The 18,667-nt window shown below is 40.5% G+C and overlaps 1 protein-coding gene across 1 annotated transcript; it reads left to right on the plus strand.

Annotated features, from left to right (window-relative positions):
• Positions 1-297: 297 nt before the first annotated feature.
• On the plus strand, positions 298-17,050 carry LOC136280703 (uncharacterized). The gene is made up of 4 exons (XM_066166363.1): positions 298-392; positions 2,710-7,439; positions 11,504-16,183; positions 16,589-17,050. Exons 2-4 carry the CDS (start codon positions 2,852-2,854, stop codon positions 16,615-16,617), a joined length of 9,297 nt encoding a protein of 3,098 aa, XP_066022460.1. The 5' UTR covers positions 298-392; positions 2,710-2,851; the 3' UTR covers positions 16,618-17,050.
• Positions 17,051-18,667: the final 1,617 nt, after the last annotated feature.

Genomic DNA, 18,667 nt, shown 5'->3' on the forward strand with positions numbered 1-18,667 from the left:
ACTCCCTCTGTTTGAGGAAATGTTACAAAATATCGTATCTTAGGTTCACTTGAAAAGTAATGATCTCCTTATTTATTGGTAATCGATTTTTGTGACATTTCACCGAAGGACATCTAATAGATCAGATATATTTTTCAAAGTTAAGTCTTTTAATCACACATGAACCCTAAGGTAATTTAGACGGAAAAGGAAAAGCCATGTGTCAATTCTCGCCCCCTTAACCCCCCAACCCCCTCCTCCCTGGCCGACTTTCGGCAGTCGGAGGAATATGGCGAAGAGACTGGATGAAAGTTCCTGCGTTAACAAAGGGTGTGCATCAAGCGATGAACACGCGAACAGACGACTTGAAGGAAGATTCTGCAAGCGTCCGCAATAGACAGCAGCAGGTGCAGGTTGGTGGTGAAAGTTAGAAACTACGAAACGAAATTTACTTTAGAATCGTCGCTACTTTGTTGTTTTCACTCGTGAGGGAGCTTTCTGAGTTTTCCTTGGGTGACTTCCGCATCAGAAATCTGTTACGTAGGAGTGGATTTGTTTTGCACTCAAAGTTACTTGGTGAATTGCTCCAGATCTGGGGAATAGGTTCAGGATATCATATTAGGATTTCTATTTATTACACTCAACGCTGATGGAAAGAGGAAACGCTACAAATAGATTTCTGTGATGAGATGGGAAAGCTTGAGTTATTGTGTATGCATCTTGGCCAATTTAAGTCCCTGCGTTATTTAGTGTTTCAAATCCGTTCTGGTTGAGTTAGTTATCTCTTTCTTCGAGTTTACTTCTACTATAGACCTCATTTAAAAAGTCTATGAGAAAAATAAATTGCGTTCAACACAATCCGTGTCGCAAACTTACAAAGCTAATTTGCTAGATCGCGCGGTTATTTAACAGCGCACCATGGTTCAATCGCTTGAAAAAAATTCAGAGAATTCATCGTCTGTGTCTATTTTCAAGTATATATTTTATGCGCTAAGCAAAAGTTTTTTTTTCAATTAAGTAGTCTTAAATGTGCGAGGAACTTATATCCAGATAACGTTAAGCACGCAAGTTGCATATCATCCACTTTTTGCCTTCAGTTCGTACTTTCTAGATAAAAGCTGCGATGCGGTTTATTGGTTTTGAATAAAGAGAGAGAGAAAATAATTACTTCTTTGTTGTCTGCGGTTAATCCTTGACAAAAGCTTACACAAATGAAATTAGCGAAAGGTGCATTGTCTACAGCATCAAAGACGTACAAAAAGGAAAAGTTCTTGTTTTTCGCATGACTCGCAAAATTATGCGGTTCTCATCCATTGCCATTTAGTACATTTACCAGTCACTCTACTCTCGAATAAAACTAATCTGAATGAACTAATTTGAATAAGATGGAAGATAAGATTTTTAGGTTGAGAATGCGATCTATTATTCCCATGAAAATCCGGCTTACATTTCCCCCATTGCACGAACAGGTAAACATATTCACATATTTAGGAAGGCTTACACTAGTCTCACCTGAATGACCAGGTTACATCACAGGACGAAATTGCAAGAATCCGTAAACGGAAACGTGGCAGAAACATGTTAAACCGTTCTGGAAACACGACGGATAACCTGTGTTTCCGTTACCGGTTTCGTGACGTTTTCTCGCGTTTCCGTTGCTGCGTATACAACGGAACCGGACCACTTTTTGTGCATGTTAAACATAACGGAAATATGGAGTTGCATGTTTCCGCCACGTTTCAGAAATACGGAAACATGTGATTTCGTCCTGTGCATGATCAAGAATTGTTTTTCTGTTTGAGGAAAATATTAAATAAAATCAACAGTTACCTTGAGAGGTCACTCTGTTCAATATCATTCTTGTCATGAAAATCATCATCATGTGGTGTTATACATTCTACAGGGGGTTTTTATGTTGACCGAGTCTTAAGTTCTCTGGTAATCTTAGTAGCATATAGTCACCTAGTTTAACAAAACTCACTGCTGCATGCCAAAAGGTAATATTCGTTTGTAAAAAACCGCTATGAAAGCCACCATTGCATGTTTTCTAAACAGAAAAGGTTCGGTTGAACTTGACCGGCACAGATTTCTCACTTAAGCCTAAATTTAAGTTAACTATGCACATGAGCTGCAAATAGCAAATGCTAGTAGAGGCGGCTTGTGTAAATATAATTGACTACATTATTGAATTTTCAAAGTTACGAGGAAACTAGGAAGAAGCACAATCGATCATAATCGAAAGGGCAATGGTAGGTGAATAAAATATATCAGCTGATTAGATAACAAGAAAAGGTACATCAGTGAGAAGGGATAGATAATTGATTACAAGAGTGGCTACAAAATACATCAGATAACTCGATGAATGTTGCGACATTAAACGTTTGAGATTGCTGATTCGAATTCGCAGATGTAAAATCATTTACAATGGCAGAGTAGGCACGTACTAAACCTGATGTCTTTTTTATGCGACAGAACCCAGCTTTGTCGAAAGGAAATGAGTTTGATACCAATCCGTAGTTCTTTGGTTTCATAAAAAAGGCGAAAAATTACCTGTGATAGACAATCGTGTGAGTTTCCCCAATTGTCATATTTTATGACTTGAGACCTTCTTCTAATAGCTGACATGATGATTATCCTTCTTGGCTTTGCTTTTGAGCGACAGTATTATGGTCTTTAAACATGTTATTTACGAATTTATGAAGAATCTTTTTATTACTTTTTACATTTTAGAACAACATTCGGCCACAAACATCCAATCAAGGCACTCTTGCACTGACCGTTTTGTAAGAAGAATACAGTGGAAATTTTGAAGGCAGGGTCTTGTTCTGACAATTAAGCTTCCCTAGAGAATCCATGCCCTAAAGCACCAGGTATGGCAGCTGCCACACCTTCATCACTTGCCAGTTCTGTAGAGAAGACGAATGGAGCCAAGCTCAGCAGACTTCTTATTGATGGCGGTACAGCGGTTTTGAGGAAATGCTTCGATACCTTTCACCCCCCTACCAAACTAGCTGCTGGTCTCAGTTCTCACTACACAACACTGCACACTCTTTTCAAGAAAAAGGTTCTGCGTTTAGCCCAGTGGTACCAACTTTTCCCACCTAGTGGGGATCCACCTGATTCTAAAGAATTTGATATCACTCTCCTGTTTCTCCTTTTGACCAACATGTGTGGCCTCACCCCTCCATCCTTAGGATGGCACGCGATGCCACCTATTAGTGACACCTCTTTCGAGGCTAACCTTGCTCGAGTGAAGTTTTTCCGCAATGAGTTGTATGGCCACGTGTCCACCACTGGCGTTGAAATGTCAGTGTTTTTGTCCCTGTGGCCGAAAATTCGCGCAGTCCTTGTTGATCTTGGGTTTGACCAGGTAGAAATAGATAGATTAGAAGCCGAACATAGTGGAGAGGAAGACTATATTGACTTGTTACGTGAGTGGTCTGAGAGTGAAGAAGATACGTGGTCACAGCTGAGGGATATACGGAATTTCCAGATACAGATGCACGAAGACGTTGCAGATCTACGTCAAAACCAAAAAGAAGACCAGAAAACACTTGAGGATACCAAGTCTAAATTGGAAAAATTGTCCCACTGCCAGGCAAAAACTCTTGAGGCTGTTGAAGAAATGCAAGTAGGAATCGAAGAATTTAAACAGGTAGCTGAGTACGAAAAGAAGAAGAGAGAAGATCATTGGGAAGTTGAGGCCCTTAAAAACCTAGCGAAGGTCGACTTCCGAAGGGATATTGAATATCATGCGCAAAGATTCCAGGAAGGAACCCGTGAGTGGATCTTCCGACAGATGGATGAATGGTTAGACGACAAAAGCTCCGAAAATCGAGTAATGGTCATCAGTGGCAATGCTGGCATGGGAAAGTCAGTTATCTCCGCTGTTGCGTGTAAGAGAATGCAAAAAGCTGGTCGACTGTCAGGGAGCCACTTCTGTCAGCACAACAAAGTGCGCTATCGAAATCCACAGCTGATGCTTCAATCCTTGGCCTGTCATTTGACGCACACCTTACCCGAGTACAAGGAAGCTCTCGTGGAAAAACTATCAAGGAATCTGGGGGTACCACTCAACAGCATGGGTGTCGAAGAGCTCTTTGCTCTGCTTTTGAAGGAACCTCTTAATGCTGTTAAAGATCCAGGAAGAAACATCTTAATGGTAATAGATGGCTTGGACGAAAGTGAATATCAAGGACGCAACGAGCTTCTCGATGTCGTTGGCAAGCATTTTTTTAAGCTCCCAAAATGGATTCGATTTCTCGTGACAGCCCGACCAGAAATAAACATTACGGAGAGCCTGAAGCATCTGCAACCCATACACCTGAACCAAAAACAGGAAGAGAACTTAAGCGACATCAAGCGTTTCTTTCAACTACGTCTGGGAAAGCAACTTGAGCAAGAACATAAGAATGTGCTCTTGGACAAACTGGTTCAAAGGACTGAGGGTATTTTCCTATTTGCATATTTTCTTAGTGCTGCACTCGAAGAGAATGCCTCGCCAATTACCGTCGAGGAGGTGGAGAGCAGATTGCCTTCGGGTATTTCATCCGTTTATCTTGATCATTTTAAACGGTTAGAAAAGGAACTTTGCAAAGAGTTCAAGATTGAAGAAGAACAAGTGTTACATTTCCTATGCGCCCTAGCCGCTTCCAGAGAGCCTCTACCATTGGCCTTGGCCTCCAGAATACTACAACCTACTGGGAACTGTTCCACTGCCAGACGAAAGGTAAATGAAATAATCGCCTGTATCTCTTCTCTTTTGCCAATCTGCCACGATCGAGTTCACTTCCTCCATAAGTCCGTGAAAGATTGGTTAACAAATACGTCGTCGTATGGTCAGCATGAATTCATCGTGGACGAGAAGGAAGGGCATCAGATCCTCTTCGACCTTTGCACTGCTGAGCTTGACAAAATTAAAGACAAGAAGCTTCTTGATTCCCATTTCAACGACGCTGAACAGTACGCATTGCAACATGGTGTCCAGCATATGACCGAGCTGGATGGACTGGGTGATCATTCAACTACCTACAACGTAGATCACCTGGTAAAATCCTATGTCATAGATTTAGAACTCATTTTTCGCAGACTTTGTGTGAACAGCGTGGTTCCTTCAGATGATCTCCAACGTGTTCAAAGGAACGTCGACCTCGCCTCACTGCAAGAGGGAACTTATTCTTTGTTAAGCTCTCTGTCAAAAGCCCTTCGAAAACATTCCTATCTGTTGAAGGACCACCCACAAGCTTTGTTTCAAATTTTGGTCAACGAGGGCTCCCCCGAGCTATCTCTTAGAGCAGCAGCAATCCTTGAAAACAAGCTTCCTCATGCCTTGTACATGAAATACTTAGACAAAGAAGAAGAACAAGAAGTAGTGCAAGGTCGATTTTATTGTTCAGGTACTGTGGCATGCTTTGATGTTTCACCCGAAATGGATTATATGGTGTGTGAATGCCAAGATGGAACAATTCACCTGTGGTCTCTTCACACAGGGAATGAAGAATGGAAGAGACCATCCTTATTTGCGAAAGAATTCACGGCCTTATCTCGTTGGGGTAGTTCCTCGCACGATGAAGGAGCATATCGTTGGGTGCAATCTGGTTTGACTTTTTATCGATCAGTAGTTTTTGATGCTAGTGGAAAATATGTCTTACCAGGATGCTTGCGAAATGTGTACACCCTAGGTGGAGAGTCCTATGAGCTTTTTCCGAAAAGTGATTGTGTTTTTTCAAATTGTGCGTTTTCTAGAAACAGGAGAAAATTTTTAACTGACAGTAGTAATGATCCCAAAAAAATCTCTCTGTGGAACATAGACGATGGCGCCGAATTATGCTGCATGCTTTTGGATGAAAACGTTGCATGTCTCGCTATTTCCCCAGATGGGTCAGTCCTCACAGCTGCAGATATTACTGGACGCGTGTACATTCGTCATTGCGACACATTGCAAGGATGGAAGTTCAAATATGTTCCATGTGGACTAATGCACCTTGCCTTCGATGGTAATTACATATTCGCTTTTGGTTCTCTAGGTTTTGTGCTCGCAGAAATTGGATCTCATATTTCATACGCTTGGGTTTGGAATGGCGAACATGATTACCAACTGTTCTCCCTCAGAAGTGAAGATCAACTCTCTTCCTCGACAGGTGTCTCATCGCTCTCATTTCAGCGAGGCAAATTTCTGTTATGGCCAAGTGATTCAAGTACTTTAGATTTAACTGATTTTTACGAGGAAAATGCGGGGACTTGTCTGGTGCAGAGTGTAAGCCGTATTTTTCCAGATTTAAAAGCAGGATTTTACACAAGGCTATCAGACAATTCAATACTGGCGGGTAGCCCATCTTTCAACTACGTCGCCTTGGTGGACGTCAGTCATCCAGATTGTTCCTTTAAAAGCCCAGCAGTCAATGAGGTGATGCTTTCACCTGAGGGAGATACTCTGTACTCCATTTGTTCGGATGAGAGGTCTTGTGAAGTGACCGTTTTAAGATTGTCGAATCGAGAAATTTTGATGCCGAAGAGGTCTTTTGCTTTTCCGTCTCTATTTTTTGTGCCTATGAAGGAAGGTGTTTTACTATGTATGGGGAATGGAGTACCAGAGCTGTGGAATTTCGAATTAACGAGATGCATACGACCTCTTTCCAAACTGAGTGGTTATGAAAAGCTTACTCTTATATCACAGGAACTGATAGCCTGTCAAAGTCAAGACCATTCATTTGAAGGAACAGATATACCGGATGTGGTAGTTTATTATCCACCAGAGGAGACAACATTTTTTTTAATGTCATTAAAAGGGTCATCTAATCCAGTTAAATTATATCTGAGAGGCTCAACCACCTTTAAATTGCTCAAAGTAGACATCTTCAACGTCACCAGTGGGGAGTTTATTTATTCTGGGAAAACAAAAGTTATTTGCGAAGAAAATATTGAATTTGTTTACTTCAATGTTCGGGGTGACTTTCTTGTCTGCACTTGTGAGGAAATAGACGATGACTTGTTTGACATAACAGAGTTGAAAATTTGGTTGAGAAAGAACGACTCCCAGAAAAATTCGTGGGAAAGAAAGAGTAGAAAGTATTTTGAAGAACCGTTTTGGCCCCGGCTTATTATTTCGCCCAAAGAAGAGTTTGTTGTGACTTGGGGTTCCCTCGATGCAGGTCGTGGATTACATATCCTCGATGCCAGATGCGGTGAAACGAGGCACAATTTGCTGAAAAACCGCGTTGACATCGTCGACTGCAAATTTGCTTGTGACGACGAGTCTTTGCTTTGCTGCACTAGCGACAACTTCCTTCGATTGTTTCAAGTAAGAACCGGTGACTTGCTCTGCGTGCTCGACATAAAGGAGAGACCGTTCAGTTTGGGGGTCTGCGCACGTGAAGATCTAATAGCCGTTGGTTTGTCGTCGGGTAGATTAAAATTCATCCGCGTGGAGCTACCGAGGAGAAAAGAATCAGAACGTAAAGGTATAACAGTAATGGATCTATAGACGTTCGCTTTTAGTCTGTTATTATTCACTTAAGTTAATAATGATGATACAAATCATAATTAAACAAGACAGTTGATTTTCAAAGCCACTGAAGTACTTATTCACACTGTTTCATTCAATAATTTTGGTTTACACTGCTTGTTCATTTCTTAAGACGCAATAAGAAGAGAAAGGATGAGTTAACCTTTTACATTCTAACATCAGTATGCATATTCTCCATACTTTTATTTATACATTTCCTTAGGTGCTGACAAAGAGAGTTTGTCTAACAATCAAAAGCTTCTTTTGGTGTTGATCATTTCCTTCATTCTCCTGACCTTAACGTGTGGTTCAGGGTTGATATTGTAGGGAGAAATTTAATGCTGGTCACTCCTAGGGTTTAAAGGCTTATGGACGGGTTTTTGTTAACTTATCCTTTTTAGAGAACTAAGCTGATATTCAAACGTCCTTCAATGAATAAAATTTTGTGGCCATTGAGATGTATTTCGGAACTCTGCACCAATTCACTTTGAAGTTAACATGTCTGTTAATCACTTGCAGGCTCACTGACCAAAACCAAATGGAAGTGAATGGAAGAATCTTAAAGCATTTTTGCTGCTCTCGAGAATCGTCACGTAACATTGAAACAACTCTCAAAAAGGAATCCACAGAACGATATTGACTGTACGTCGATGAGTACAATGACATCAGGAATCCTCCGACGCCTTCTTCACCTTAAGAATCCAACATTCGAGACCTCATACGTTTGCTCGGGTTTGCATTTTTTTTTCTTTTTGTTATGAGGATTTCAGTTTAGCTTGCACTGAAGAAATTCGATAAATTCAGTTTGAGCTGAAGAATTCAAACATCTCAATCGACGTAGAAGAGAAAATGCACCAGCGGGGCTTCAAATGTTGTCGTTTTTGGCTAATAGCTTGAGGGCAATTAAACACGTGACTTGTTTTCAAGTGCGGCTTGTTTTCTTCCTCTCAACTTTAACTCTTCATTCATACTCGAAGTATGATTGTCTTTTGAATTTATTGTCGCGAGAAAATGTCATGCAATGTTTTGGTCTGGACATTGCATTATAGAACGCTGATAGACAGGAGAAAAAAGTGTCCCAAGCACTCTAGTGAAACCTTTTAGCTCGGAATCTTTGCAGGGCATCAACTGTTCATGCTTCTCTTCACCCGAATCTCCCCCCAACCCTCCTCCCGTAACCCAGCTAAAGATAAAAACATACTAAAAAAAGACACTCATACGCTTAAGAAGTCTTGCGGTTAACTGAGGCAGACTGATCCTTTGTTTTTCTCTGGAGTGCATCGGCGTAAAAATGAACTAAAGTCAGTCATTCATGTAATTTGCTGCTATACACATTTTTACAAAACAAATAAAGAGCACGGCAGCTCTTGTTTTCAATATTTTAAACTGATCGTACCACTGAGCACTGATGATTGAAGAGGAGATTGAGACAAACTGAAAAATATCTATCGGCGAACACAGGTAATACCAGAATTCCTATCAAGATTTTTTTTTCTGGGTGTGAATGCTCCCGCTCTCAACGCGTGAATGCGCAGTCTCGTTTGAAAAATAATCGACCGCTTTACATTGACGAAACATCCCTATCCCACACCCTTTACTTGTCAATGATTTTGCCAGATTATTTGTGAGCATTGAGGAAAAAAGGTTAGGGTCTGCGTGGAGCTTTTAATTTTGACAAGGCACACAGCGTAAGCCGGAGGTCGTTCAAATGAATAGCAATCGTAGATCAATCGTGCGATCTTTCTCGAAACTGTGCTCGGCCATTAACTACTGCATCAATTTCTAAACACAATTTTGAAATTCCGGTGCACAACTATGTTGTAAGGAATGAGCATATCGTACTTTTAATGATAATGAAACTTTTAATGCCACTCTGTAATAGAATAGAAAGCACAAATTCTAAAGCTATTTCTTAACATTTCTGAACTTATCATAATGATGCGTCTGGTTGCAGTAAATACTACTGTTAATTCCTATTTCAATTCAATGAATGCCGAATAATATCAAACTCTGTATTGGCGCTTAAGATGTGATAATGAAATTCTTTCTGCGGTAAATTTCCCCTCAGTCTCCCAACCAATGAAGTTCGTGATTAAGTCTTACCGTGCACATTTATCGTAATGTATTTCATACTTTTATCAAGATAAAATGTTGGTTGAAACTTTGCACCAACGTTTTGAATTCAAGGGTAATTTAACCATGCCTCAGGTATTAGTCTCTTAGCGTGAAACCGAACGTCAATCATTTCTGTTCAATTTAGCTGGATCAAATTATGCAAATAACTAGTATGTCTAAAAGATAGTAATGTTGCGGCACGTCCTGTTCATAGTTGGTTTCCAAAACTAAGATTTAAGAGTACCCTTCTCACCTCGAACGACATTCTGTCCGAGCACTGGATTCCGGGTATAGTTTACTGCATACCAAGACGATTTTTTTAAAATTTTATTTTCATGAGGTGGGTTGTGATTAATGTTAAAAAAAACTCTGATTGGTCTAAGGTATTTGTTTCGATGGCCTGTTTTCTTATATAATGATGCGCCAACAGTGTTTAAGGATGCACAAACTTCTTTTCTGCTCTATCATTATCTGAACTTATCATCATTATCATCTGAACTTATGTCTGATAACGTTAAGCACACAAGTTGTAAATTATCCGCTTTTTGCCTTCGTACCTTCTAGATCAAAGCAGTGATGCGGTTTACTGGTTTTAAATAAGGAGAGAGAGAAAATAATTACTTCTTTGTTGTCTGTTGTTAATCACATCACAAAAGCCTACACAAACTAAATTAGCAAAAGATGCATTCTCTACAGCATCAAAGACGTACGAAAAGAAAAGTTCTTATTTTTCGTGTGACTCAAAAAATTATGTAGTTCTCGCCACTGTCATTCGGTACATTTACAAGTTAATATATTCTCGAATGACTGATCAAGATGAATTCATTTGAATAAGCTTATTGCGCAATATAAACATGTTTACATATCATGGAAGGCCAGCTCTATTCTCACCCGAACAATGAGGCGACATGATCAAGAATTGTTTTTGTGTTTGTAGAAAATTTTAAAAAGAATCAATAGTTACTCTGTGAGGTCACTCTGTTCAACAGCATTCTTGTCATGAAAAGTATCATCATGTGATGTTATATATTGCGTAGGGGATTTTTATGTTAACCAAGTCTCGAGTTTTCTGGTGATCTGTGATGACCGGCACAGATTCTTCACTTATGCCTTAATTTAGGTTAACTATTCACATAAGATGCAAATAGCAAACGCTGATTGAGGCGGCTTGTGTAAATATAATTGACTAGATTATTGAATTTTCAAAGTAACGAGAAAACTAGGGAGAAGTACAATCGATAACACTTGAAAGGGTAGTGGTGAATGAAATATATCTGCTGACTGCATAACAAAAAAGGGTGCATTGGTAAGAAGGGAAAGATAATTGATTACAAGATTGGCTAGAAATACGTCAGATAACTAGATGAAAGTAGCGACATGAAACGTTTAAGATTGCTGATTCAAATTCGCAGATGTAAAATCATTTACAGCGGCAGAGTAGGCACGTACTAAACCCAGTCTCTTTTTTTATGCCAGAGAACAACCCCCTTGAAAGGAAATGAGTTTGATACCAATCCGTAGAGCTTCTTTGGTTTCAGAAAAAAAAGGCCAAAAATTACCTGTGATAGACAATTGAATTTTCCTTATTGTCATGTTTATGACTACAGACCTTCTTTTATAATAGCGGATATGATGATTATCCTTTAATTTGCAAGCAAACTAGCCTTCTTGGCTTTGCTTTTGAGCGACAATGTTACGGTCTTTAAACGTGTTGTCTATAAATTTATGAAGCATCTTTTCATTAGTTTCACACAGGTACAGGTTATTTTAGAACATCATTTGACTACAAATATCCAATAAAGGCACCCTTACAACGACTGTTTCATAAGAAGAACGCAGTGGAGATGTTGAGGACCGAGTCTTATTCTGACGAGTAACCTTCGCTAAAGAATCCACGCCCTAAAGCACCAGGTATGGCAGCTGCCACACCTTCATCACTTGCCAGTTCTGTAGAGAAGACGAATGGAGCCAAGCTCAGCAGACTTCTTGTTGATGGCGGTACAGCGGTTTTGAGGAAATGCTTCAATACCTTTCACCCCCCTACCAAACTAGCTGCTGGTCTCAGCTCTCACTTCACAACACTGCACACTCTTTTCAAGAAAAAGGTTCTGCGTTTAGCACAGTGGGACCAACTTTTCCCACCTACTGGGGATCCACCTGATTCTAAAGAATTTGATATCACTCTCCTGTTTCTCCTTTTGACCAACATGTGTGGCCTCACCCCTCCCTCCTCAGGATGGCACGCGATGCCACCTATTACTGACACCTCTTTCGAGGCTAACCTTGCTCGAATGAAGTTTTTCCGCAATAAGTTGTATGGCCACGTGTCCACCACTGGCGTTGAAATGTCAGTGTTTTTGTCTCTGTGGCGGGATATTAGCGCAGTCCTTGTTGATCTTGGGTTTGACCAGGTAGAAATAGATAGATTAGAAGCCGAACATAGTGGAGAGGAAGACTATATTGACTTGTTACGTGAGTGGTCTGAGAGTGAAGAAGATACGTGGTCACAGCTGAGGGATATACGGAATTTCCAGATACAGATGCATGAAGACGTTGCAGATCTACGTCAAAACCAAAAGGAAGACCAGAAAACACTTGAGGATACCAAGTCTAAATTGGAGAAATTGTCCCACTGCCAAGCAAAAACTCTTGAGGCTGTTGAAGAAATGCATGTAGGTATCGAAGAATTTAAACAGGTAGCTGAGTACGAAAAGAAGAAGAGAGAAGATCATTGGGAAGTTGAGGCCCTTAAAAACCTAGCGAAGGTCGACTTCCGAGGGGATATTGAATATCATGCGCAAAGATTCCAGGAAGGAACCCGTGAGTGGATCTTCCAAAAGATGGATGAATGGTTAGACGACAAAAGCTCTGAAAATCGAGTAATGGTCATCAGTGGCAATGCTGGCATGGGAAAGTCAGTTATTTCCGCTGTTGCGTGTAAGAGAATGCAAAAAGCTGGTCGACTGTCAGGGAGCCACTTCTGTCAGCACAACAACGTGCGCTATCGAAATCCACAGCTGATGCTTCAATCCTTGGCCTGTCATTTGACGCACACCTTACCCGAGTACAAGAAAGCTCTCGTGGAAAAACTATCAAGGAATCTGGGAGTACCACTCAACAGCATGGGTGTCGAAGAGCTCTTTGCTCTGCTTTTGAAGGAACCTCTTAATGCTGTTAAAGATCCAGGAAGAAACATCTTAATGGTAATAGATGGCTTGGACGAAAGTGAATATCAAGGACGCAACGAGCTTCTCGATGTCGTTGGCAAGCATTTTTTTAAGCTCCCAAAATGGATTCGATTTCTAGTGACAGCCCGACCAGAAATAAACATTACGGAGAGCCTGAAGCATCTGCAACCCATACACCTTAACCAAAAACAGGAAGAGAACTTAAGCGACATCAAGCGTTTCTTTCAACTACGTCTGGGAAAGCAACTTGAGCAAGAACATAAGAATGTGCTCTTGGACAAACTGGTTCAAAGGACTGAGGGTATTTTCCTATTTGCATATTTTCTTAGTGCTGCACTCGAAGAGAATGCCTCGCCAATTACCGTCGAGGAGGTGGAGAGCAGATTGCCTTCGGGTATTTCATCCGTTTATCTTGATCATTTTAAACGGTTAGAAAAGGAACTTTGCAAAGAGTTCAAGATTGAAGAAGAACAAGTGTTACATTTCCTATGCGCCCTAGCCGCTTCCAGAGAGCCTCTACCATTGGCCTTGGCCTCCAGAACACTACAACCTTCTGGGAACTGTTCCACTGCCAGGCGAAAAGTAAATAAAATAATCGCCTGTATCTCTTCTCTTTTGCCAATCTGCCACGATCGAGTTCACTTCATCCATAAGTCTGTGAAAGATTGGTTAACAAATACGTCGTCGTATGGTCAGCATGAATTCATCGTGGACGAGAAAGAGGGGCATCAGATCCTCTTCGACCTTTGCACTGCTGAGCTTGACAAAATTAAAGACAAGAAGCTTCTTGATTCCCAGTTCAACGACGCTGAACAGTACGCATTGCAACATGGTGTCCAGCATATGACCGAGCTGGATGGACTGGGTGATCATTCAACAACCTACAACGTAGATCACCTGGTAAAATCCTATGTCATAGATTTAGAACTCATTTTTCGCAGACTTTGTGTGAACAGCGTGGTTCCTTCAGATGATCTCCAACGTGTTCAAAGGAACGTCAACCTCGCCTCACTGCAAGAGGGAACTTATTCTTTGTTAAGCTATCTGTCAAAAGCCCTTCGAAAACATTCCTATCTGTTGAAAGACCACCCACAAGCTTTGTTTCAAAGTTTGGTCAACGAGGGCTCCCCCGAGTTATCTCTTAGAGCAGCAGCAATCCTTGAAAACAAGCTTCCTCATGCCTCGTACATGAAATACTTAGACAAAGAAGAAGAGCGAGGAGGGGTACAAGGTCGATTTTACTGTTCAGATAGTGTGGCATGCTTCGATGTTTCACCTGAAATGGATTATATGGTGTGCGAATGCCGAGACGGAACAATTCATCTCTGGTCTCTTCAGACAGGGAATGAAGTATGGAATCGACCTTCCCTAATTGCGAAAGAATTTGAGTCCTCATCACGTGGCGGTCTAATACAAGATGAAGGAGCATATCGCAGGAAGCAGTATGGTTTGACTTTCTATCGTTCAGTAGTTTTTGATGCAAGTGGAAAATATGTCCTACCGGGATGCCTGCGAAATGTTTACACCCTCAATGGAGAATCCTACGAACGTTTTCCGAAAAGCGATTGCTTTTTTTCAAATTGTGCGTTTTCCGGAGACAGAAGATTAATTTTAACTGACTGTGGTGATGATCCAAAGAGACTCTCTTTGTGGAGCATGGAAGATGGCAAGAAGCTATGGTGCATGTCTTTGGAAGAAAACGTTGCATCTTTTTCTATTTCCCAAGATGGATCACTCGTCGCAGTTGCAGATAGTCCTGGGTCTGTGTTAATTATTGACTTGGAAACATGGAAGGGACAATATTTGTGGAAAAGCAAGTATATCCTATGTGGACTAATGCACCTCGCCTTCAATGTTAAGTACACCCTCGCTTGTGGTTATCTAGGTTTCAGGTCCGAAGACGTTGGATACAATGAATACCGTTGGGTGTGGAATGGTGAGAATCAGTACCAAAGATGTTCATTCCAAAAGGAAGATCTATTCTCTTCCTCGCCAGGCGTCTCATGGCCGTTGCTTCCGAGAGGCAATTTTTTTTTATGGCCTATTGATTTAAGAACTTTTGACTTAGACGACGTTTACAAGCAAAATAGAGGGAATTGTCTGGTGAAGAGTGTAAGGCGTGTTTTTCCAGATTTAAGTGCAGGGTTTTACACGAGGTTATCAGACAATTCAATACTGGCCAGTAGCCCATCTTTCAACTACGTTGCGTTGGTAGACGTGAGTCATCGAGATTGTTCCTCTGAAAGCTCAGCAGTCAATGAGGTGATGCTTTCACCTGAGGGAGATACTCTGTATTCCATTTGTTCGGATCACAGGTCTTGTGATGTGACCGTTTTAAGATTGTCGAATCAAAAAATTTTAACGCCGAAGAAGTCTTTCGTTGTTCCGTCTCTGTTTCTTCTCCCTGTGAAAGAAGGCGTTGTACTTAGTATGGGGAATGGAGTACCAGAGCTGTGGAATTTTGAATTGACCAGACGTATTCGACCTCTTCCCAAGTTGAGTGGCTACGAAAGGCTTTCTCGTATATCACATGAACTCATAGCTTGTCAAGGGCAGAGCCATTATTTAACGGAAAAGGAGGTTACAAGCCAATATCCGTTATTTGAAGGAACCCACCTTCCGGAATTGGGAGTTTCGTATTCACCAGTGGACACTGAAACACCTTCGGGTGTGCATGATTCAACAGAAATTTCAGATGATGCAATTTCACCCAACTCATTTGATTTTGCACTGATGCAACTGTGTTTTCCTCTTTTAAGCTTAACCGCCGATGGAATGCTTGAAGTGGACATCTTCAACGTTACCACTCAGGAGTTTATCTTTTCTGGGAAAACAAAGGTTTCTCATGACGTTGTTATTAAATTTGTTTGCTGCAATATTCGGGGTGAGTTTCTCGTCTGCAGTTGTGAGGAAATAGACGATGACTTTTTTGAAATAGAAGAGTTGACATTTTCGTTGAGAAAGAACGGCTCCCAGAAAAATTTGTGGGAAAGAAAGAGTAGCAAGTATTTTGGAGAATCTTTTTCGCCCCGGCTTATTTTTTCGCCCACAGGAGAGTTTATTGTGACTTGGGGTTCCCTCGGTGGAGGTGATGGTTTACATATCCTTGATGCTAGATGCGGCGAAACGAGGCAGAGTCTGCTTAAAAACCGCGATGACATTGTTGACTGCAAATTTGCTTGTGACGACGAGTCCTTGCTTTGCTGTACTAGTGACAACTTCCTTCGATTGTTTCAAATAAGAACCGGTGACCTGCTCTGCATACTCGACATAGAGGAAAGACCGTTCAGTTTGGGGGCCTCCGCACGTGAAGATCTTGTAGCCGTTGGTTTGTCGTCGGGTAGATTGAAATTTATCCATGTGGAGCTACCAAGAAGAAAAGAATCAGACCGTAAAGGTATAAAAGTAACGGATCTATAGGCGTTGGCTTTTGATCTGTTATTGTTCACTTAAGTTTATAACGATGGTACAAATCATAATTAAACAAGACAGTCGACTTTATAAACCATTTAAGTTCTTATTTACACTGTTTTATTCAATAATTTTCTTAGCTGAGTTGCATCAATAGATTTATCTTTTTTATTGTAATTATTTTAGAATCTACTGACGGTTTGCATTGCTTGTCATTTCTTAATACACATTAGGAAGAGAAAGGATGAGTTAAAGCCGGGTTTTTGTTCATTTATGCTTTTCAGAAAACTAAGCTGAAATTCAAACCTCCTTCAATGAATTAAGTTTTGCGGCCATTCGGAACTATGCACCCATTCACTTTAAAGTTAACATGTCTGTTTATCACTTGCAGGCTCACTGACCAAAACCAAATGGAAGTGAATGGAAGAATCTTAGAGCATTTTTGCTGCTCTCGAGAATCGTCACGTAACATTGAAACAACTCTAAAAAAGGAATCCACAGAACGATACTGACTGTACGCCGATCAGTACAATGACATGTGGACTTCTCCTCCGACGCCTTCTTCACCTTAAGAATCCAACATTCGAGACCTGATACGTTTGCTCGATTTCCATCTTTTTTTCTTTTTGTTATGAGGATTTCAGTTTAACTTGCATTGAAGAAATTCGATAAATTTTTCTTCGTAAAATACAAAGGCTCGCCTTCAGCTGCTATTGATGTCAATTCCACAGTTTGAGCTGAAGAATTCAAACATCTCAAGCGACGTAGAAGAGAAAATGCACCAGCGGGGCTTCAAATGTTGTCGTTTTTGGCCAATAGCTTGAGGGCAATTAAACACGTGACTTGTTTTCAAGTGCGGCTTGTTTTCTTCCTCTCAACTTTAACTCTTCATTCATACTCGAAGCATGATTGTCTTTTGAATTTCTTAACACTAGAAAATGTCATGCATTGTTTTGGTCTGCACATTGCCTTATAGAACGCCGGCAGACAGGAAAAAAAAAGTGTTCCAGGCACTCTAGTGAAACCTTTTAGCTCGGAATCTTTGCAGGGCATCAACTCCTCTGTTCAAGCTTCTCTTCACCCCAATCTCCCCCCAACCCTCCTCCCGTAACCCAGCTAAAGATAAAAACATACTAAAAAAAGACACTCATACGCTTAAGAAGTCTTGCGGTTAACTGAGGCAGACTGATCCTTTGTTTTTCTCTGGAGTGCATCGGCGTAAAAATGAGCTAGAGTCAGTCATTCATGTAGTTTGCTGCTATACACATTTTTACAATACAAATAGAGAGCACGGCAGCTCTTGTTTTCAATATTTTAAACTGATCGTACCACTGAGCACTGATGATTGAAGAGGATATTGAGACAAACTTAAAAATTTCTATCGGCGAACACAGGTAATATCAGAATTCCTATCAAGATTTTTTTTTCTGGGTGTAAATACTCCCGCTCTCAATGCGTGAATGTGCAGTTTCGTTTGAAAGATAATCGACCGCTTTACATTGACGAAACATCCCTATCCCACACCCTTTACTTGTCAATGATTTTGCCAGATTATTTGTGAGTGTTGAAGAAAAAAGGTTAGGGTCTGCGTGGAGCTTTTAATTTTGACAATGCACACAGCGTAAGCTGGAGGTCGTTCAAATGAATAGAAGCTCCAAGGAAAGCAATCGTAGATCAATCGTGCGATCTTTCTCGAAACTGTGCTCGGCCATTAACTGCTACATCAATTTCTAAACACAATTTTGAAATTCCGGTACACAACTATGTTGTAAAGAATGAACATATCGTACTTTTAATGATAATGAAACTTTTAATGCCACTCTGTAATCGAATAGAAAGCACAAATTCTAAAGCTATTTCTTAACATTTCTGAAATTATCATGATGATGCGTCTGGTTGCAGTAAATACTACTGTTAATTCCTATTTCAATTCAATGAATGCCGAATCACTTCAAACTCTGTATTGGCGCTTAAGATGTGATAATGAAATTCTTTCTGCGGTAAATTTCCCCTCAGTCTCCCAACCAATGAAGTTCGTGATTAAGTCTTACCGTGCACATTTATCGTAATGTATTTGATACTTTTATCAAGATAAAATGTTGGTTGAAACTTTGCACCAACGTTTTGAATTCAAGGGTAATTTAACCATGCCTCAGGTATTAGTCTCTTGGCGTGAAACCGAACGTCAATCATTTCTGTTCAATTTAGCTGGATCAAATTATGCAAATAACTAGTATGTCTAAAAGATAGTAATGTTGCGGCACGTCCTGTTCATAGTTGGTTTCCAAAACTAAGATTTAAGAGTACCCTTCTCACCTCGAACGACATTCTGTCCGAGCACTGGATTCCGGGTATAGTTTACTGCATACCAAGACGATTTTTTTAAAATTTTATTTTCATGAGGTGGGTTGTGATTAATGTTAAAAAAAACTCTGATTGGTCTAAGGTATTTGTTTCGATGGCCTGTTTT

This window comes from Pocillopora verrucosa, chromosome 5, assembly GCF_036669915.1.
Source record: "Pocillopora verrucosa isolate sample1 chromosome 5, ASM3666991v2, whole genome shotgun sequence".
NCBI lineage: Eukaryota > Metazoa > Cnidaria > Anthozoa > Scleractinia > Pocilloporidae > Pocillopora > Pocillopora verrucosa.